The following is a 24058-nucleotide window of genomic DNA, read 5'->3' as shown; positions in this document are numbered from 1 at the left end:
AGACCCTAATCGTGAAGTTACCAAACCACCCTTTCCCTTCACAGCAAATATCATTCTGCTTTCCATCTTTTTAGATAAGAACTAGACCTCAAGATATGATTGCACGTTATGGACCTTCCATGCACGCTAGGTAAGGCCATGATTTCCCAACACGCGTCCAACATGTAATGTTAATGCAACCCTTTTATTTTTTTATTATTATTATTCATGCAATTCCTCAGATTTTGGAGGCTTGTGTCAACTAGTTGGATGGAGGTTGAAATGGTGTCAAAGGTCAGGGTTTTGGAATTTAATGAAGCTGTTTAGCCATATATGTTCTTATGAAAGGAGTGAGGGTGGCAACTCATGGCTCATGTGCCGGCTAATTAAGTGCTTCTAATGACGACAAAACTCTCATTATATATAATAGCATAATCATGTAATCATGTATACTCATTTTGTAGGTTTCTGTCTAGAATTCATTTTACGGATATTATCTTAGTTTATACTAAGAGTCACTTTTTATACAAGTTCACTGCTGTTAATGTGTTCAGTAATACAAACTCTTTCAACATCTGATGCAGTCACATTCATCGATATGACAGTGGATCCATAAAGTTAAAATGAAATATGAATGTCTTTTATTGCTATAAAAAGTGAAATAGAACAGTATGGAGATTCAATATATTACTTAGTTATAATGAGTTTTATAACAGTAACAGTTATAGTGATAGCTAAGAATTGCAGTTGAGGATGGAAATTTAAATTGAAAGCATGATGTTTAGCAGAAAAGTGGTGTTTGATGGGTTAGAGAGGGACCTGTAGCTAACTATTTGAGATCTTGCTTTCATGAGAGTTACCTGCTGAAGAGGGAAGTGTAGGGTTTTTGGAGTTTTGTATGGTGGAAAGATATGATTGTGTAGTACCTTTTCATTCTGAATTCAAGCATGTTGATGCAGAATATGTACATATATATTTAAATACTACTTTTGTCTTTTTCCCAATGTGTAAATATATAAAACTTTCAACCTCCAAACATTTAATTTCTATTTTGCCTTTTACTAAAATTCATGTTTGTAAGACTATGTCTCTAATTAATGTAGGAATTGTAAACAAGTAATGATGACACAGATAGTTTATAAAAATAAAACAAATATATTCATTGCAATAAATTAAATTAATAATTTTTCAATCCTAATAAATTAAGTAGTTGATTTTTTTAAATACAACAAAATATTTACTTATGTTCTCTATCTTTTCATAATTCTAGTTATAAGCATATATTATAGTATGCATGAATTATTCTTCTTTATTTATCTTAATTCCTATCATAATCTCATTTCCCATCACATAATTTAATTTATGTAATAGATATTTTTTCTTTTTTTTTTCTAACTAGTGCACACACTTATTAACTATATATATGTTCTCTATCTTTTTAGAATTCTACTTATAAGCATATATTAGTATACATGAATTATTCTTCTTTATTTATCTTAGTTCCTATCATAATCTCATTTCTCATTACATAATTTAATTTATGTAATAGATTTTTTTTTTCTTATTTTTTCTGACTAGTGCACACACTTATATATTGAGTATATATATATATATATATATATATATATATATATATATATATATATATATATATTCTACACACGTCTATACGCATAAAGAAAACTATTAAGTGCATTTTATTTTTGTGTTTTACAAATACCAAAAGTTATAAACACTCAAATATCAGAAAAATATTAATTTTCACATAATTCTTGTTCACCTGTTTTTTACCTTCTTTATGATACGTCTCATTGATAGAAAGAATACAACAAAACAAACGAAAACCCTAATTTGTTTTTAGTGACAGAAAAAGTAAGTGTATTAAGGACAAATTATTATCATTAATGCTGCAAGTGTTCTTCATAGATCAATTTCACTTGTACTGTGTTTTATGAAGTTTCTACGAAGCTTCCTTCAAATATATTGGTGCCATGTACTTTGTCAAAAATTAAATTTTCATTTTTATTACACTCTTGTACCTTCAACAAATTTCATTGTCGTCCTTGTACCTTCAAGAATTGCAGTACAAATCTCCACGGGTTACCGCAAAAAACTTTCCGATATTGAAATTTGAGGAAAAAAATAAAGAAAAATTTTGATGAAAAAAAATTATAAAAGGACAATATATTTATGTATAGACATAGACTTACAATATGCCAAATTTTCTCGACGTTTATAAATTGTTTTCTTATGCTGTATATTCAATTTGTAAATACACGGTTGCCGTTGAATAAAATAATATATTAATTATATAGTACGGTAGCTTGAAAAGCACACAATACAAAAATATGTTGAAAGTCTATAAATAATTACAAATATCACTGACGTTTTTGTGTTAAGTTTATAAGTTAATTTCTTAAATTTACACTAGTACAATAAAGAGAAAAGGCACCGATTATTTATGTTTATAAGCATCGGTTCTACAACCGAGACATATGTGGACGAGGTAAAAAGGTTAAGTTTTATGCCTCGGTTATAGACCGAGATAAAACGAGACAGGAATATGCCTCGGTTCTTAGACAACCGAGGCAGTAGTGCATTTTTTTTTTTTCAGACTTTAGACTCTGGTTCTTCATTCATTCTGTCATGCCAAACAAACCCAAGATTTCCCAATTTTAGCTCAAGAATCTAAAACAAACAAGAAATCCATAACAGGAATCAAATAAGACAAAATATTACAACAACTGGAATCAAACAAGACACAATATTACAACAACATGAATCAAACAAGATACAATATTACAACAGGGTTTCTCTGTTCTTCCTCTTCGCACATGGTGAAACACAAACCAGGGTTTCTCTGTTCTTCCCCCAACGGCGTGGTCAGAGGCCATAGTTCAGCTTCTTCGCGCCACCTAAACCGTCGACAGAAGCATCTCTGACCACCACCATCTCCCCCACGAAGCTTGCCAGCATCCACCATCAACCACTTCAAGAGCCACCTCCAAGTCTCCGACCGCCACTGTGTTCATATCCTCCGTCGTCCCCACCCTCCTCGCCACTGTCACTGACTTCCTCTGCTCCCCCTCCTTCCACGAATCCTCCATCCTTGGGTGGTTCTCCACTCGTCACAGATCTGCCCTCCGCCCCTTCATATGCGCAGATCTGCCCTCCGCCCCTCCATGCGCCCAGATCTGCCCTCCGCCCCTCCAAGCGCGCAGATATGCCCTCCGTCACCTCCCTCCGTCACCTCCCTCCGTCACCGCTGTGTCCTCGTCACCGTTGTGTTCTTGTCGCCGCGTCCTCGCTGCCGCTACATCCTCGTCGTCGTTGCATCCTGGTGGTCGCGTCCTCGCCGCGTCCACCGTCGTTGCTGCCTCGCCGCGTCCACCGTCGTTGTGCCTCGCCGCATCCACTGTCGTCGCACATCGTAGGAGAAGAGGAGGTCGTCGTACGTAGGAGAAGAGGATGAGAAGAGGAGTGGTGTTAGGTTTTTGGGAAAAGATTTTGCTACCAGACTAGGGTTTTCTCGATTTAAGTTGTACAGTCGAAGCCCAATATGCCTCGGTCCATTTGTCAACCGAGGTCGTTTCTTTGCTACGTGAGGTTATGCTTCGGTTCACTCTGGCAATCGAACCAGTATTTTCTTTAGACACTGGTTGCTTAACAACCAAGGCATATAATGCTTTTAAAATTACCAAACTGCCACCGCGATTTGATATGCTTCGGTTCCATAAAAATCGAGTCATAATGTACGAGTTAAAAACGTCATTTTTTACTAGTGTTAATGTGTATGAAAAGTTATGTGAGGTAAATCCTACTTAAAAATGGATTGATAATTGTTTGGGTTTGTAGGATCGAGAATTATACTTTCACACTTTAAGTCATTTTATTACTTCATTCAGTTTATTTCTCTTCTTTTAAGATTTTATTGAGTCTTCTTTAGTAAAGTTTGAATTTGAGTGAGTGTGTATCTATCAAAGGCAGGTCAAGTCAATTTTCAGTTATATTGATTGGTTATCACAATTAAGTCTAATGTCCAATAAATGCAATCACATACCTTCTTACTTTACTTCTGTATTTATAGGTTTTGAAATGGACTTTTGTTTAGAACTAGTCTAATGTCTTATAAACGTGTTTTACCTTACTAATTATCTTGAGGTATTCTTAACATGCACACTAACACTGCTAGTGACTGGATTTTGAAGGGTTGACAAATCCCTCGCTTTGGGATTATGTTGACTGTTTGGTACGGTACAATAATGAATTTTATTATTCATTTGAATGTGTATTATAATTTATAATATATTATTTTTAGAGGTTTGAATTTATTGGTATTTTTTTAGTGTGTTTCATCTCTACATAAGGGTTAGGACATCTTAAGTACATTTACAACATAAATATTGAAACATAATGATTAATATGTGAATGATAAAGACAACAAATTTATCATATTGTGAGGCAGCTTTGATTCTGTCAACTTCTAGTAGAAGGATAAGGTTGGTAATAAAAAATATTGAGAAAGAAAATGAAGAAAAGACGATGGCTATAGAAGTCATTTGAGTATAGAAAAAAGGATAAAAGAGGAATTTGATAAGTTTGTGGTTAGGAAGAGTGATGAGTGGAAAATAGGTGTGGAGAAGAACAAGGGTGGCCCAAAAAGAACTTGTTTGTCATTGTTCGATCAACGACAAATCGCCACGTAATACCCTAATTCTCCATTTCAACCCTTACACTTGTTCCAATCCAATCATCTGTACTTTCTCACTCTTATATCTTCTTTCATTTAATATAATCTTTAAGTTGAATAATCAAACACTAATATTCCTTTTTCCAAAGCTAAATACATATTATTTTAGTATATAGTTAGGTCTCAGTGTAAGTTGAAATTTTATATAGGATAAAAATTATTAAAAAAAATAAAAAATATTTATCTGTTAATTTATTATCTTAAAGATTTTATATTAAAGATGATATTTTTAATGAATTTTTCTAAAAATTTTCAATATTGAATTTTTTTCATATCTCGGTCGAAAAAGTAAAATCAAAATCATTAGTTCATTTTAGTAACTAATTTAAATAATACGCTATTTGATGAATAAATAGGTTAAAAACATTTACACAAACGTATTTATTTGTTATATATATATATATATATATGAGGAACATACTTTCACACTTCAAATTATACCATAAGTTAACATTTATTGTTATGTCTTTTTTTCTCTCTCTTTTCTTTATAATTATAAAATAATATTTGACATTCAAAAGACAACTCATTTTTAAGAACATTATAGTCATCAGAAATTTTTTTTAACTGTAAAGAAAAGAAAGAAAGGTGGCACGATAATGAATAGTAATTAGTTGTATAATTTTTTTACAGTGTCATAATATTATTTGTTTTGTAGAGAAAATACACAATTATAAAAATAATGAATATTAATTAATTGTATAATTTTATTGGAGTTAAGATATAAGGTAAAAAATGTAACCACAATAATTAAGTGTGATAGTTTTTTTTTTTTTTTTGCTTTTTTTTCATCAAATGAGAATCTGTACCTATAAACATTAAACTATGATTTCAAGCTAAGTTGAATGTCTAATCAAATAATGATAGTGTATTATTTTAATGTGAAAAAAGGGAAAATTAAGAATCACAAGTTATTGGAGTTAATAATGCACTATGAGGATAAGGCATGCATACACATTAATTATCATAATAAATTATTAAGAATAGTGTTTGAAATTTCCGTGGTACCAAGGCAGAAGTACAATTATTTATTTCTAGAAGTTCTTCAGGTGTGTCCTATAGTTGTATGAATACAATATTAACCAGCTTCATTTTCCACTTGTAATTAATATGAATTAATTAGAAATAATCACTAAAATTAAATTATAGTTTAGTAGGTCTAATAATACAAATCCCAAATCCTAGTCCAATTCTTAGAGATAATTCTCATTACTCTCAATTCAACTATTTCCACATCGTCATTAAATAAAAGATTCCAACTTAAATGTCAAAAGTTAAAATTCATACTATTCCATTAGCAAATTATTGTTTTATAGTTTAAAAATGTACAAGTAGATAAATTTAATAATGAAAACTTTAGATAGTTTCTACAAAGTTTCAAACTTAAATCTTATTGTCTATATTGTATGTAAAATAATAAATCTTTAAATCATGTAGGTTATGATAAATTAAAGATGTTTTTTATAAGTTTGTTTGGTCAATGTTACAACCATCTGTGTGGTATTGAATTTTTTCTAAACAAATAATTATTAATTCACAATAAATAGTAAACAAATTGTTTCATGGGAAGCAAATTTGAAAAATCTAGAGGAAGAACATGAGTTATAATCGATGTCTTATTCAATATTCATTTCAAATGAATTTAAAATAGTAACTACATAAATTCCATCATTTTTCATTCTTATATACCAAAAAAGGGAATGATAATATTTCCTATTTTTCAATCTCTTTTCAATTTTTTTTTAATCTTTTTGTCCTCTATATACTCTAAGTTCTACTTCGGTTATTTCCGACTCTAATTATAATATACTGAAGAAAAAACCATAAAAAATATAATATAGTATAGGCATTGTTTGAAAAGTTGAAATTATTCCGAAAAGAGTATAAAAAGGGTATTAATATCAGTTATCTGAAATCTTATAAATGACAAGAGTAGTGGTTTAGAGAAAATAATAATAATAATAATAATAATAATAATAATAATAATAATAATAATGATAATAATAATAATAATAATAATAATAATAAATATATATATATATATAAAAACAATGAAATGAAAAGTTGAAGGGGCGGTGCCCTAAATCAGAGGGAAAATAATGAAAGATGAAGATGACGTTGACTCGTAAAAAGTGTCATGGTGAGATAAAGAATTGCACACTATACACTCCATTGTTGTCCATTCATTTAAATATCAAACTATTTTTTATTTTAATATATTAGAAATTTTACATTTATTATAAATAAAATCAATTTATAATATATATTATTTTATAAATCAATTTTATAAAATTAAATTAATTTTAAAGTTTATTTCTTAACAAAACAATTCTTATTTCTTTCGTACAAATTATTTAGTCAAGTTTATTCATGATATCATCTCTAATATAATATTTTAAAATTTAAATGTAAAACTTCATTATGTTATGTGTTTAAGTTAAAGTGTTTATTTATAAATGCTGAATTTTATTTTTAGATTTAAGACTATGATCAAGGCAAAATATTAAAATTGTTTTAAGGACTTCTAAAAAACAACTAAGAAAAATAAATAAACTAATTAACTTGTCAAAATTAGGTTATACAAACTAATTTGTAAAAGTTTTAACTTGTCTAAAAATAATTATTTTAAATTGAGTACAAATGAATTTTAGTCTATCAAAAAATTATTTTATTTTATTTTATTTTTCTTAGTTTTCTCAGTAAAAGTTTTTACATGAAAATTTATTCAAATAAATGTAGGAAAAATTTGGATTTGACCAAAATTATGAATTATATGAAATAGGTGACTAAATGTCTTTATTATTTAAAAATAGAATCAAAATCGCACGAACCGAATAAAATAGAGAAATCAAAATTGTACGACATAAAACTAATAAGGCTTATTATAGTAAATATATGAAAACTTCAATTAATATTTATCATAATAAAATCAATTATATTCAAAACTGTCGATTTATTATGTTATTTAAATATATCTTTTAAGAGTTTAGCATGTGTGTATCATTATTTATTTATTTATTTTATTATTATTATTATTATTAATGGCAAAAATATGTAGTTATAAGTGTTTTAAAAAAATGTCATAAGTTTAAAGAAAATGTGTGGAGGACAACTAAAGTTGTCATTAAATAATGCAGAAGCCACCACCTTAAAATCTCTGACACATGGCACAACAATTTTCCATTTTTGCTTCCACGTGTTACCTCTTATTAATATAATTTCTTTTTAGGTTTTAGCCTACCTTTGTTTTCGCTATAGATATAAAAATGGCCTTCTAGTTAAAAAAAATATTATATTAGGTCAAATAAATTAACCTAAATTGAATCGGATTAATTTTAGTTGTATATGTTTAATTTGGACGTAAATGATTTTGAGTTATGTTTTATAGAATAATTATTGAAAAAATTAATCATATGTATAGACTATGAATATGAATACTTTATAGTTTAAATCAAATTAAAATTGAAACATTTCATTAAAGATTGATTTTGCAAAACTTGCCTATAAGTCTTAACATGAGAAAAGTATTTTCAAAAGTTGGAAATGATACGAACAACATTTGAGGAAAAAAATCAACGACTTTGACTAAATGTGGTAGTATGTAGAAATTTGTTGTAATTTTTTTTTATCAGTTGGACTTGTATTTAATACTACAATCTTTTCACAATACAAATGAAAAGGTCATAATTCTTAAAGACCGTGATAGTTTCACACTTAATCGCGACAGTGATGTCTGTCTGATTATCAAGAATATTTTTTTATTGATTAGAAAATAATTAAAAGTGAGAAGCAAAAGATGAACCTTTGACATACGTGACATACACATACGTATTAAAAAAGATATGTTTTGTGTCTGTGTTCTGCTGTGTGTTTCTTGTATTCAACTTCCATCCATAGCATTTATATGGATGATTGCAAAACTTCTTACATTATGTATTTTGATTTTGAGTTGTAACATAGTTAGGCTAACTTAATGTAATATATTTGGTGGGGGGAAAAGAAAACCGAAAACATATATACTTATACAAATTAGACCCTAAATATAAGATTGATTTGCTTTAGCTTGAGATATTATATTATATGTCTTGATACAAATTCTTACAAAAAGAGTGGTAACACATGATTAAGAAATGTTCTATTGTGTTGTGTCCATGCATAAGAAGTCACTGAATCCAATGATTTAAACAACCCACTTTTCCTCATCCATTTCAGGGATTGCAACATCTTCCCTCATCATAGATGCATAATTCTTTCCAACCGGTGCTCCAGCCTGAGCAAATAGCTCAACCACTGCTGGCAGCATACCGTAGTACCTTTTCAACTCATTTACCAAAGGTTTATTTCCTTGCTGATCTCGAATGTGATATACACACACTGGAGGTGCAAGATCATTAATTGTTGCCTTCTGCCATGCATGTTGTCCATCCCTCATCTGGTGTTTGAAAGCTTGACAATTTCGAACTCTATGACCTTTGGGCCCCACTTGTACCTCTGGACAATATCCACAAGTTTGGACATCATACTTCTCCATAAGTTTTGAAGCTCCTGTGCACATTTTTTCCCAGTCTTTCATGCCCAGAACAGCAATAGCTGCACAGAAGCAAGCACATAGTCAATACAGTTAACAAAGGATACAACGTTAGTAATGTCTGGGAAAAGAAAAAAGTATTTGTTTCCAAAAAACCTTGGATATCGTCAGAATGCATCACCATGGAATTTGTGTCTTTATTGAACTTCTTTTTCTTATGCCAAAATCCATGTGCTTCTATATTTGCCCCAAGAGACATTTCTTTCGGAAATCTTTTCTCAAAATCTATAATCCTACCAGCAACACAGTAAACAGGGAAGATCCTTCTCCTGGTAGGGTATTCTGGTATGTCAAAACCTGCCTGGACACACAATTCCACAATTGCTGGAATTCGGTCGACTTCAAGCATTTCATTATGTGAAACAGCCCTCCCTATTCTATCATACAGATGAAATGATTCTACAAGTGGCAGAACATGTTCAACACCACCTTTGACCCAACTATGTTCTTTGCTTGAAGGGCTTCCTCTAACATCACATGTTTTAATTTTATGTGGCGGATGACCAACATGAACTTCTCCACATAAGCTGCAAAGCATCTAACATTAAAGCAACAATAATGCACATTTAAACCAAGTGATGAATCATTTTAACATTATTCATGTTATAAATCTTGTTCACATTATGAATTCTTCTAAAACCCAGAATGCATTGAAAAATGGTATAATATTACTTAGTTGACAAGTTAAAAATACAAGTCAATTCCAAAAACACCAGAAAAAGAAAAATACTTCTGATTGGATTCTACCGTACTTGAATGGAAGTTTTGTAGGAAAAAATGCTAAATGCTTAAACAACCACAAAGAAAAATACCAGGGTTACAGCACTACCTGCATACATAAATAGCAGTATAGTTGACAAGTCTTGAAACACAGGATAATAGTTCACATCTGGCAGCAAAAACTTCATGAGCAACAGGAATCAGATTCTTAACCAGCATGCCATTTTCAGGAGGTTGTAATACAGTCTCATGCACCTTTTGTCTCTCCTTTCTCTTCAGTCTAGCTTCTCGCTTAAGCTCGTTAAAACTTGTCACTAGCGGTTTCCGCTCAAACTTGTTGAGCTTTTTTGGCATCTCACTGCAAGTCGACAGAGTGGAGTACCAAAGACAAAAATCTCCATGTATACCTCTGAGTTTTGAAAAACGAACTAGTTTAACTCTCTCGAGGAGATCACCAAGAGTTTGAACATGTCTTGGCAGCATCACTGCTCATTAGAAGAGGATACCTGCTAGGTATTCATGGACAAATTTATATATACTGTATGCAAACTGAAAATTTGTGGTAATTATTTATTTTATGTTTTTATAAGTAAAATCCAATTTGTTGAAAAAACATGCATTATGATTTAACGTTTTCATGTTGGCTTTCCAACAAAACAGAAGATTGTTAAATCCAAACCTTACGGCTGAAGTTACACATGGAACAGAATCATGACTGCAGCTAGGAAAAAAACACCCACACAAATATGAGCTTCAGCAGTTAACTTCATACATATAACCTACTTAGATCATGAAAATTGTAAACTCAATCAACAAGCAATTATTATTCACATGCTTCGATCGAAACCATTTAATCATGCAGCTTTTGGGGCAACCAACATTCACTTATTTCTAGGTCACGATTTATGCAAAAACGCACCTAGGTAACAATTGTGTGGTTCACTAGTTCACTCTTGCAAGTTTCTGTCGTTTTGGTGTTGATGTTGCTTTCTCCAATTTCACGGACATTGATGCCCTGTGAGCCCAATCAAAGTACAAATGGTGGGAGGAAAAGAAAGGAGAAAGCGTGAGTGACTATGGAAGGCAACGCGGCGGAAGGAGCGGTGTCTGTCGCGAATGGTAAGCATCGCGCCACCAGCGAGCTTGAGAAGTGGGATCAGTACTGTTCGCGTGCGACTGGCATCTTGACTGTGGCGGAAGACCGACGTTGGACTCGTCGCTGTCGCGGCGGCGACCTCCAGGTTGCACTGTGGTGTTCTCGGTGAAGGGTGAAGGAGAAGATGGAGCCGCTGGCAGAAACGACGGTGGCTCAAGTTTCGAGGGCTGTGATGGCTCCGGCGTTGCCGGAGAACTTGGCTGGTCAGGGAGGTGCAGCCGTTAGTGGATGTTGTGTCCTTGGACCTGTGTAGGCGAAGGAGGAGACACGTTGAAAAGATGAAGTTAGGGTTTGGGCTAGCCCAACCCATTTATGTTGCTCCTTGCACCACCTCTATATTTATTTTACTTCATGCACTTCCATAATTTTTAACTCCACCTCCCTTATATATTTTATTTTGTTGTATAATTAAAGCATGTTTTAACTACAATATCTGTTTCAATATTTCCTGATTTAAAAGAACCTTTCACATTTGAAACTGATCAGATAATGGTATTTTATCATTTTATGATTTTTAATTATTTTCTCATATATTAAAATTAAATTTAGAAAAAACATATTTTAGTTTTATGTCTTAAAATAATATTTTTTAAAAAATAATATAGAATTATTAATAATAAAAGTATTTACTCATGTAATAGTTTTATCTTAAAAATAATTATCAATGAAAAGATATATTTGTTATTATTACTAAATTATTATATAGATTTATGGTTGTGTAAAAATTAAACTAATATTATTTAATAAAAAAATCTATTTATCATTAGTATATGTAAACATTAATTACAATAAAAGTTATTAAGCAAATATAACAATACATAATAAATGAGTTTGCCTATATATTAATTAAATTATTATAATAAAAATATTAAATAAGGTATTTCATATATTTATTAGACAACTTTAAGCCTATATTGATTAAACGAGTATAAGAAAAATATTGAATGACTTTATCGATGTATGGATTATACAAGTTTAACAATATACATATGAATATGTTCATACAATTACTAAACAAGTGTAGAAAAAAATATTAGATGAATTACTCCACACATTGATTATAGGAGTCTAGAAATACCCATTACACGAGTCTGTTCATATTACACTAGTACAGTAAAAAGAAACGACATCAGTTATTTTTGTCTATACGCAAGAGTTGACGAATCGAGGTATATACAAGCGAGACAAAAATGGTAGGCTTTTTGTCTCGGTTCTAAACCGAGACAAAAAAAAAGGGTATGCTTTCGCCTCAATTCAAATGCAACTAAGACGGTTAAAGCTATTTAATATAATATTTTTTTAAAAAAAAAATTACCTACGAGGTCTATTGCCTTGGTTCCTTTGAACCGAGGCAGTATGAGGTATTTTTTTTTCGTCAAAATTTATTTTTTATTTCTCTTTAAGTAATTTGGATAATAAAACTTTCATTTCCCTAAGATATTTGTCATCTTTTGCTTGTAGAACACCATTTATTAGGTTCAAGAAGATGTTTTAGCTGTAATAGATGTATCCGATGATACTTTTTGAAGAACTTCAGTTGTAGAGTCATGAATTTGTAATAGATGATCTAATGACACAACCCCAAGACCAAACATGATTACTATTGATACCTACAAAATAACGCAAGTAGAGTAAGAATATAAAACCAATTACAGTCAAGAACCAAGAACAAAAAGAATGTATAAAACAATGAACGTCAAAATGAAAGCAAGCTCAAAATTTAAGGAACCCCATCACTCATGGAACACAACCTAGCCTTGAGATCCTCATAGTGCATCAAAACCACAACTTCCACATACACTTCCACGTCGTCACAGTCGCTGATCTCCATCGAGTGTGACACTGCATTGTCGCAGCGAAGCTTCTCCGCGAAGAACCGACTCTTAGGTTGTCTCGCCCAACCACTGTGAGCCGGATGTCGCCTCCCTCAAGCAAAGCGGAATCCCAGAGGATCTTGGAGAGCCAATCTTGCGCCTTGTGGCTTTTATCGTCGGAGAATTTGTACTCCTCCGACATCATGTTAAAGAGGGTTTGCGTGTGCAGGTGAGTCTGAGGTTGAGTTTGACTGGCGCAAGTGGAGGATGGTGGTGGTGAGAAGGTTGTGGAAGGGGAGAATAAAAGGGTTGGATAAGGTATGAAGCCTTGCTTTATCATCACTAATACTTCCCCTCAAGAGTGGTTACTGTTTTACATTTCTGAATTTTAACTATTGAAGAGGTTATTACCTCAGTTAAGTAGAAAACAGAGGCAATAAGACCCTTCTACCTCGGTTCTAAAGACAACTGATGCGTAAACCTTTTAGAAAAAAATCAAAATAAAATTATAAATGGCAAAATTTGAAAATATTTCTAACTATAGGCATCGGTTCGCAGTTAAACTGAGGCACAAAGGGCTTATGACATCGGTTCGAATGGAATCGAGGTAGTAGAGATTGACAAAATGGATTTGAAACATTTAGATACAAAGGTTCTCGGCTTTTGGCAGGACATACTGCCTCGGTTCTTCATAGAACAGAGACAATAGGCCTGTTTTGAAAAAGCTGTCAGATGAAAAGTCTGATTTGTAGAGCGAAAACAAGGTTTTTTGCCCCAATTGATGGGAGAACAAAGGCAGTATACTCGTAAGGCATCAGTTCCAATTGAATTAAGACATATAATTTCGCAAAAATTACGAAATTGTCGTCACGTTTTGATATGCTTCAGTTTTTTTGAAACCGAAACGTAATGTGTGAGTTAAAAAACTGTTTGTTTACTAGTGTTAATTAAATAAGTCTAGCAATAAACACTAAAGTATGTTTATACACTGATAAGACAAGTATGACAATATATATTGCACAAGTTTGTTTCTCCATATGCAAATTATACAAAACTATTAATACACATTAAACGAGTTTGTCTATTCACTGGTTAAACAAGTCTTATAATATAAATAAATGAGTTTGTAGATACATTGATTGAACGACTGTGTCCATACACTAATTAAACGATTCTAGCAACAAACAATAAAACAAGTATGTTTATACATTGATTAGACAAGTCTAACAGTATACATTAGACAAATTTGTCTTTATACAAATTAGGCGAGTTTATTAATACACATTAGTTGTCCACTTACTAATAAGACAAATCTTGTAATACACATTACATGAATCTAAGTATACACTTATTAAATGAGTCTAATAATACACATTATATGAGTTTATTTATATACTGATTAAACAAGTTTAATAATATATATTAGGTGAGTTTATTGATGTATTGATTAGACGAGTGTAATAATATACATCAGATTAGTCTTCCCACAACTAATTAGAATAATAAAGTACAAGAAAAAATACACAAGATTATGCAAACAATAATTAGAAAAGTAGAACAATAAATATTATGCAAGTCATTTCATACATTAATTAGACGAGTATAACAAAAATTATTAGACAAGTTTGAAAATATACTCAGTAAATGAACAAAGTAAAAAAAAATTAGACGAGAATGCCATTGATTAAATGAGTTTAACAATACACATTAGACAAATCATTCATATATTCATTAGACAACTCTAACAATATATACAATAGACAAGTCTTTCAGCATATAAATTAGACGAATCTACTAATAAACATTATACAAGTATGTTCGTTTACTACTTAGATGAATCTTGCAATACACAGTATACGAGTTTATTCATACATTGATTAGATGAGTAAAGCAAAAAGCATTACACAGGTCCAACAATACACATTAGACGAGTTTGTCCATATACTTATTAGATGAGTATAATAAAATATATTAGATGAATTATTTCATACATTAATTAAATAAGTATAAGAATACACATTAGACAAGTATGTCCATACATTGATCAGACGAGTCTTGTAACACACATTAGACGAGTTTGTACATACATTGATTACACCAATATAACAATATACGTTAGATGAGTCTGTTCATACACATATTAGATTAATCTATTAATAGACATTAGCCGACTCTATCCATTATATAGTTATGAGAGTCTTGTAATATGCGTTACACAAGTTTGTCTATATATTAATTAAATGAGTCTAATAATACATATTAGACAAATGTGTCCATATACTGATTAAACGAGTCTAACAAACACATATTGAACGATTTTGTTAATGCATTGATTAGATGAGTGTAACAATTCACTTTACATCAGTTTATTCATATATTAATTTATATTTTTAACGAGTCAAATATGTATTCTTTATAGAAATTACTTTATTTTACATGTTTTATCCTTTATAGTTTTATAAAGTCTACTATTTCTAGTTTTATAAATATATTCACTTTTCTAAACTTATAAATTAATTTTAAAATTAATTTTATTCAAAATTTAATTATAAACTTAAAAATATTTATTATTATTTTTTATTTTTAATTCTCTTTTAATAAACACAGAACATCAAGTGGATAGACGATTTTTAAAGGAGTTTTATGATAGAATATTTCAAATTCTCTCAAATAAATACCATCTAAAACTTCTTCATCCATATATTTAAAATTTTTACTTTCATGAAAAGGATTCATTCACGAACTATTATATATGTCCGCATTTAATATATTAAAAATATATTTTGTTGTACTTTATATTACTCTTAAATATTATCCACAATAAACTATTTTATTACAAAAAAAGTTAGTACAATATTAAAATACTCTTAACTAAATACAATCCAGAGATAACATTGTTAATGGACAGTAACAATTAAAAATAAACACGGTTGATTTTAACTTAGAAAAGTCTTCTATCAATATCAATGAAAAAATATTACTTACATAAATTGAGTCTAAGAAAAGAATTTATGAACAACAAAAATAAATATATAAAAAAAGATAAATTATGGACATTTCAATTTTTTTTGACAAAATTTAGATATATTTATTTAAGTGGTCAAAATAATCCGTAAATTTATTGAACTTCAATTCCTAAATTATCTATTCAAATTATATATTTTATGGTAAAATATTCTAAATTCTCTTTAAAAAATTAATACTATTTAAAAAATATAAAAAATTTACTTAATAAGAAGGATTAATTGAGGTGCTGATTTATTAATATTAAACATATATATTCTATGTACACCTAGAATAAATTATTTTATTATTAAGAGAAAAAAATTGGCTTGCACTATTAAAATGATTATTTTACACTTGAAACAAAAGAAAGAAAAGGAAAAACTCAAAAGCAAGCATGCATTGTTCATTATTACATGCATGCATGCGATCTGGATTTTCTCTTCATTCTCACCAAGGTACGTGATGGCCACGTTCTGATTTGAATTCTCCTTTTTCTGAATTCCAATCTCACGCCATTTTCATCTTCGACTCATCACTCAGTTCTCCATCTCCATCACCAATTTCTCCCAAACAAACACCATTCTCGCCATTCTGAATTCCGATTCATCAAATTAACCTCTCCATTTGCATTTGAGATATTTGATCCACGCACCAACGCCAATCTCGAATGTGTAAATCCGAAATTGTAAAATCTTCAAACTCGATGATCGTTTTCCGTGGGAGATAGATCTTGGAGTTCGAATAGAGCAGAAATTAGGATTTCGCATTCGCTAGGAGATAGATCTCGGAGTTTGAATAAGTAACGCTATGTTTTCCCTCGCGATTACAACATCGGTGATGGCGTCGTCGGGGCCAGAGTGGAAACTCGCGCGTTGGTGAAAGAACTCTCTACTCCGATGGGCAACAACTGCGTGGGACCGAACGTCGGTAACGGCTTCCTCCAGTCCGTTTCGGCGGCGGTGTGGAAGACGCGCCCGCCGGAGTCCCGCCTTCCGCCTCCTTCCGCCGAGACCAAAACCTCGACTCCGGTACCGGACGCCCAGAAAGCCTCGGAACCCGCCCCTTCAAAACCAGCGGATCCTCCGAGCCGAGTGCAGAACACGCCGCCCGAGCCGGTCAAAATGCCCCAGCCGCTGGACCACGAGAAGCCGGCGTCGAGCCACACCGAGTCGAATCCCGGCGACAAGGCTAAGAAACCCACGCACGTGAAACGGGTGTCCAGTATGGGATTACAAGTCGAGTCCGTGCTGGGTCGAAAAACAGAGAACATGAAGGAGTTCTTCAGCTTGGGGAGGAAGCTGGGGCAGGGGCAATTCGGGACGACGTTTCTGTGCGTGCAAAAGGGGACGAACAAGGACTTCGCGTGCAAGTCCATCGCGAAGCGGAAGTTGACGACGCAAGAGGATGTGGAGGATGTGAGGAGGGAGATTCAGATCATGCACCACTTGGCGGGGCACCCCAACGTGGTTCAGATCGTTGGGGCATACGAGGACGCCGTTGCGGTGCACCTCGTGATGGAGCTCTGCGCTGGAGGAGAGCTCTTTGACAGGATCATACAGAGGGGGCATTACACCGAGAAGAAGGCCGCAGAACTTGCTAGGTTGATTGTTAGTGTGGTGGAGGCTTGTCACTCTCTTGGGGTCATGCACAGGGATTTGAAGCCCGAGAATTTTTTGTTCATGAATCAGCAGGAAGAGTCTCCCCTTAAGACCATTGATTTTGGACTCTCCGTGTTCTTTAGACCAGGTATTCCCCCTTTTCTAAGTGGATCCTTGGTGTTAAGAATCAAAGTTTTAGAGACAAAATTTACATCTAGGAAGTATTTTTGTTTTATTAAAGTTAGTTTCATGTTGGTATAATGAAGGTCTAACTTAAATGTTACATAGATGAAAATAATTATGATTTGTTAGACCCTCTTTTACATGCTCAGTCAAATTTTCTAGTAGATATTAGTAACAGATATATCTAGTGGATTATTCGCATCAGATCATGATGATTTACAAAGGTTATTGAAACTCCAAACTTTATCAGAGATTAATACTAAAATTATCTAAGTTTTGTCCTTAAATGTAAATAGTTGACTAAATTCCGTAACAACTTATTACGTAATAGCTTCAGTTTAGTTTGGATAAATTCCTCAATAACTAGTTATTAAAAAAAATAAGTAAAATATATTAAACTTTTGGTATGAGCTAAGATCAACTTATGAAATTCGGCTTTGAAGAGAAGTACAATAATCCTAAAGCATTTAAAAAAGTTGAAAGTATGTAAGTTAATTTTTCTGGGTAGTTATGTTAATGATATGCAGTATCAACTGGTTTTGAAAATGAGTAATCCCTAAGGGAGAACTCGACTCACCATTTTTAGGAGAGTCTCCCTGCTCAACTATGTTTATTCTATCAAAATATTAAGACTCGAAACCTTAATAGGAGGTCGAATCCATTATCACTTATACCAACAATAGTCGGTATGCAAGTTCATTTTAATTTATGAAGAAATCTTGATTTATTTATCTTTTTATTTTTTTTTCTTCTGTGAATACTTATTTATTGAGAAATTCATTTAAGCTGACCTTATTCACAAGCTTAGTTAAGTAAGAAAAACTTTTTACTATGTCATAAGTTTAAATAAGCTCTGTAGAAGCTATTAGCAACGCCATCTTAATAGTATTGAAGTTTATTATGATCATGAAGTGCTGGGAGAGACATCTAGCGATCTATTAATTGTACTTGCTCAAATATGTACTGTGCTACCCGAATAAAGGAATTTGAAACGATAGAAAACAAACGGCTTTGATCTAAGAGAATTATCCATGTGATTGGATTGAGATACATGTTTCTAGTGTCATAAATGAGCAAATTTATCAGTTACTTTTGTGCATTGTTTTTGTTTAGGATGGTATGTGGTTTCCGGTTCTGTTTGCTATTGAATCTGGAAATCGATTATTTTCTTTTTGCACAGGTAATTATGTTAATTTGGAATTTCGAACACGTTTGCTTTCTCCTCTTTCTTGTCTACTACTAATATAGAGTAAAGACATGGTTCTTTTTTCTCTCCTCTTCCGTGTGGGCATTTGTTTTCATGAACATTTTCCTCTTGATACTTTAACACTGCCAATTCAAGCCTTTTGATGTTTTGACTCTCACGTTTTTTCTACACTTTATTCGTAGTTACATTGACTTTTATTTCCAAAATTAATGCTTTAGATAAAGTAATTATTCTTCTGAACTACTGCTAAGTCTATTAGTAATTTTCTTTAGCTTATGTCAGGACATTACTATGGCTACTTTATGTTAATTAAAGGGAAGAGAATCTGTTTGTCTTCCCTTAGACTGATTGAGACTCGAGGAGGAAAGCCAATTTGAAATTTGCTAGTTTAGATATACAGAGGGAAGACTGATCTGCTAATGCATAGATGTGTATTTTACAAAATCAACTCAACAGGTTGTTTACTAAGAAGTTAAAGAATCATACACGCGAGCAGCAATAAAAATGAGTTATACAAGCAAAAACGAAAGAATATGTTTAACAGTTGTGCACGTCGGGTAATAGGGTCTATATTTATAGAATTCTTTAGTGGAGAAAGATGGTGGATGATTTGCTGACCATGTTAGCTAAATACTGAATTAGTGTGCGAGTGTACTGCAGGGGTTTGTATGGTGGGTGCATTTTAGATGTTTAAGTCATCTCATGCATGTAGGACATCCTGTTATAGTGCTACCTCATCAAAGATGTGTTCTCTTAACTTACTAGGAGGGACTCCATTTCGTTTAACTATGCCTCTCTTTTTCTTCCGCCTTTTATTTGGGATTTGGCCTTTCCAAATTCAGATTAAGAAAATGTTCATAACTTCAGGTGAAACATTCACTGATGTGGTTGGGAGCCCGTACTATGTGGCCCCTGAAGTTTTGCGGAAGAACTATGGTCCAGAATGTGATGTTTGGAGTGCTGGGGTGATCATCTATATTTTACTCAGTGGAGTTCCCCCATTTTGGGATGGTGAGAATGCTATACCGTTTAATTTTATCATGCTATACTTGCTCATAAATGCCTGATATGTTTGGTATATGGATCAGAAACGGAACAGGGAATATTTGAGCAAGTTTTGAAAGGAGAGCTTGACTTTGTTTCTGAACCCTGGCCAAGCATATCTGAAAGCGCAAAGGATCTTGTTCGAAGGATGCTTGTAAGGGACCCTAAAAAGCGGCTGACAGCACATGAAGTTCTTTGTGAGTATGCATGTCTCGTTGATGCTACTGGGCTTGATTTATTTTGGAAAAGTTTTCTCACCCTTTTGTTCTTAGAGATCAATTTCAAATAATTTTATAGATTGTCTAGTTCTTAGGATTTTCTTTTTTAACAATTTTCATTCATGTAGACAGACTATATGATCAAGAACTACTTACTATAAACTAGCAGCTATTATGATGATAAACTGTCTCCTTTCCTATAATAAAACAAAAAAGCTTGACCTGTCCGCTTTTCCCTCCCCTCCCTTTTCGGAATGAGAAGTATTGACATGAATTTCAAATTGCTCCTACCGAATAGACATTACCACAATATTCAGAAATTAAACCAAAATTTTGAAATTTGCCTTGTCAGTGGAGATTTTCTGATTTTGATTTTTCAGATGAAATAGTACCCTACTTCACATATGGTGCTTTCTGTTGGAATGCCTCTGTTTTATTTCTCACACTAATACATGGAAACTCTGTACTGCATAAATATAATTTTGAAATTAGAAATATATTAAAGATATTTATGATTGAATCACTACATTTTCTTCTCTCAAAAATTATATTAAAACTGCTTGACAATATTATTATAATAAAATAAATACGAGTAAACAATATAACTTTCAAACTTTGTGTTGTGAAAAATTTATGGAAATAACCACTATATCAAGTATATTAGGAAAGGAAAAAGTTTTCAAGACGTATAATTTTATGCTGAGGCACTGATAATGGTTTCTCGAAGTGACACAAAATGAAGCATCGTGATCTATTTATTCAATTCAATTTCTGGACACAATAATCATTCATCTGATTATTTTCAATACGAATCGTAATTTATTCTGTTTCAAAATTGATGCATATTCATTATCATTTGTAAATATACAAATACACAAGCTAAGGTTGATGATATGCAGGCCATCCATGGGTGCAAGTCGGAGGCGTTGCTCCTGATAAGCCACTTGACTCTGCTGTCTTGAGTCGTTTGAAGCAGTTCTCTGCAATGAATAAGCTAAAAAAAATAGCCATTCGAGTGAGTATCCACTATTTATTTGAGAATAGAAATACATTGCAGGTGCTCGAGAACTAGCTTATTTTATTAATTTTCCATATAACGTTATCATTCACTATATATATTGCTAATAATAGTCTAGCTGATTAAGCCTCGGGCATTTGAATAATGTCGATAATATTGAACATTTTGCCAGTTGTAGATAATTGCTCCATTCAAGCAGTTGTTTGACTTGCTGTATTATCCCTTGTCAGGTAATTGCTGAAAGTTTGTCGGAGGAAGAAATTGCAGGACTGAAAGAAATGTTCAGGATGATAGACACAGATAATAGCGGACAGATCACTCTTGAGGAACTGAAAAATGGTTTGGAGAGAGTGGGTTCTGTTCTTAAGGATTCTGAAATTGCTTGGTTAATGCAAGCGGTAAGTGCTTGCCTGCAATCCAAATTGGCCGCTCAATGTGCTACTGTTTCGTGTACTAAAGGACCTGTGACTGGTTGTAGTTTGATTCGTTTGAATACAATTGGACTATTCATGAACTAATGCGCTCGATTCAATGATTGATTTAATTAAGTAATTCATCAAATCAATCTTTTTGCTTTCTTATTTATATAATGCAGGCAGACGTTGATAACAGTGGTACCATAGACTACGGTGAATTCATAGCAGCTATGGTACACCTAAACAAGATCCAGAAGGAAGATCATCTATATGCAGCATTCACATACTTTGACAAAGATGGGAGTGGATACATTACACCGGATGAGCTCCAACAAGCCTGCGAACAGTTTGGCTTGCAGGATTATCACCTGGATGAGATAATACGTGAAATTGACCAGGATAATGTAATATATTGCATTCCAGTGGTTTAGTTTTTTGTTTTCTTTATTTGACTTGTATTCTGCACTGTTTTCAGGATGGACGCATTGATTACAGTGAGTTTGTTGCCATGATGCAAGACACTGGATTTGGCAAAAAGGGATTTTAGACATCATGAGTAAAACTATGGACCCCTTCAAGCATTTTGTGATCTATTGATCTTGCAACATGAGAACTTGATAAACAATCTCACTCTCACAGCTAGCATAATCTCTTGCAGACGCCAGGTTATGTAAGTACATGCATGCACTTAGAAAAAATGTTTGAGCTTCAAGGAGAGGAAGCTTGAATGGCATGATAAGCAGTGTTTATGTATTTACAAATCATTTTTTTGCTGAACATATAACCTAAAGCAACAGATCACAGTTTTTCCCGTTGAATCTGTAACCCTTTTGTGGGGGTAAATGGATGGTAGAACGATTTTTCAGCATGTGATCTAATGATGTTAGAATGCCGGTTCGCACTCTACATCAAATTGGTGACAAATTTCCGAAAGCAATGTTGAAGGGCATGCATTTACGAGAGATATGAATGTTCTTCCAGCTGTGAAGCTCTTGAGTCTTTAAAGCCATGCCATCTTTCAGTCACTCTCAAACCATGTTGTATCAACTCATGTACCCTGTTTGCATTCGTGTATAGAGAGCCAACTTATCTGTACCTTTGGTTTAAGGATGCTTCACTTTAAGTGTATACACAATCAGTAAATTTTTGTTCTTCTGTAACTTCCTATTTTTGCCCAATGATACAAGTGGATGAGTTTGATGAGAATCAAGAGATGAATTTGGAGCACAACAAAAGCTGTACACCACCCTTTCCTTTCTTTCATTTGGTTTAGCTTTTAACTTTTAACTTTTAACTTTTAACTTTTATGTCCTTAGTGTGCTGGATCATCCAATTAACTCACTTGGCTGAAGCAGGTTTCCCTCCACAATAGATTCAATATAGATTCAATATTTCAACATCATAACATCGAGCAAAAGGAAATACACGAGAATACAATATTATTTTAGACTAACTACTTTCTTAATTACTTGGTCTTTTAGCTGAACAAGCTTCAAATTTCTGGTTGGAAAATGACACTTGAACAACCATTTTTGACAACATTTAGACACGCGCACACGTGTCAAAATCTGAGTGGTCCATTTTCATTTAATTTTTCCAACTGGACCACTCAGATTTTGACACGTGTGCGCGTGTCTAAATGTTGTCAAAAATGGTTGTTCAAGTATCATTTTTCTTTTTGGTTCTATGTTTTAACATTTATAAATTTAGTCCTTTCGTACGTTATTCTAATTACTTTAATTTAGTTCTCATCTGAATTTAAATGCTAGGAAATAGATGAGATTTAAAATGATATGTACGATTACAAATAATTAAAAATGAGATTTTTAAGAATTAAAATAAATAATTTTGAACTACAAGGCCTAAATGTGTAATATCATTTTTTTAGTCAAGTTCGTGTCTTTCTTAATATCGATTAACCTAAGAGAAATTGATTATTACAGTGCCTGAAATTAAATATCTAGAATAAGTTTTCTTGTTTGAATCTTGCAGATGAAAAATATATATTCTTGAATGGCATGAAAATAGAATAGTATTTTATGTGAAGTATTTTTTTTTAAACAGTTCAACAATGTTTAAGATAGTAAAGAAAATTATAGTCTCTCCCTATAAATGGAAAAAAGTTCAACAAAAATCTATTTTAGTATTTCTAAAAGAAAAAGAGTGGAAAGTAAGAAGAGATAGTAAAGAAAATTATAGTGTCAAAATAACATCATCTCACTAAAAATATGTTGGTATGAAGTGGCAGGACAAATTGGTACTAAAAAACACCTATTTGATTATAATTAACAGTATAAAATTAATTCCTCATATAATAATTAGAGGTGAGTAAATGGTAGGTCTAAAATGTTTAAGATATGT

General features: G+C 32.3%; 2 protein-coding genes across 2 annotated transcripts; one reads left to right on the top strand and one right to left on the bottom strand.

Moving 5' to 3' along the window:
• Positions 1 to 8746: 8746 nt before the first annotated feature.
• Positions 8747 to 11468, bottom strand: LOC124823827 (APO protein 3, mitochondrial-like). Its single transcript, XM_047296134.2, has 4 exons — positions 10957 to 11468; positions 10147 to 10543; positions 9414 to 9844; positions 8747 to 9319 (listed from the first exon to the last, which is right to left on the bottom strand). Exons 2-4 carry the CDS (start codon positions 10518 to 10520, stop codon positions 8910 to 8912), a joined length of 1215 nt encoding a protein of 404 aa, XP_047152090.2. The 5' UTR covers positions 10521 to 10543; positions 10957 to 11468; the 3' UTR covers positions 8747 to 8909.
• A 5024-nt stretch (positions 11469 to 16492) lies between these two features.
• Positions 16493 to 22889, top strand: LOC124823829 (calcium-dependent protein kinase 20-like). Its single transcript, XM_047296136.2, has 7 exons — positions 16493 to 17759; positions 19869 to 20012; positions 20090 to 20242; positions 21163 to 21278; positions 21512 to 21679; positions 21877 to 22101; positions 22173 to 22889. The coding sequence occupies exons 1-7, from the start codon at positions 16910 to 16912 to the stop codon at positions 22242 to 22244; spliced, it is 1728 nt and encodes a 575-aa protein (XP_047152092.2). The 5' UTR covers positions 16493 to 16909; the 3' UTR covers positions 22245 to 22889.
• Positions 22890 to 24058: the final 1169 nt, after the last annotated feature.

The sequence above is a fragment of the Vigna umbellata genome, chromosome 8 (assembly GCF_029865625.1).
Source record: "Vigna umbellata cultivar VRB3 chromosome 8, Vumbellata_1.0, whole genome shotgun sequence".
Lineage (NCBI taxonomy): Eukaryota > Viridiplantae > Streptophyta > Magnoliopsida > Fabales > Fabaceae > Vigna > Vigna umbellata.
Note: the sequence above shows the minus strand (reverse complement) of the source record. Positions and strands in the feature narration are given on the sequence as shown.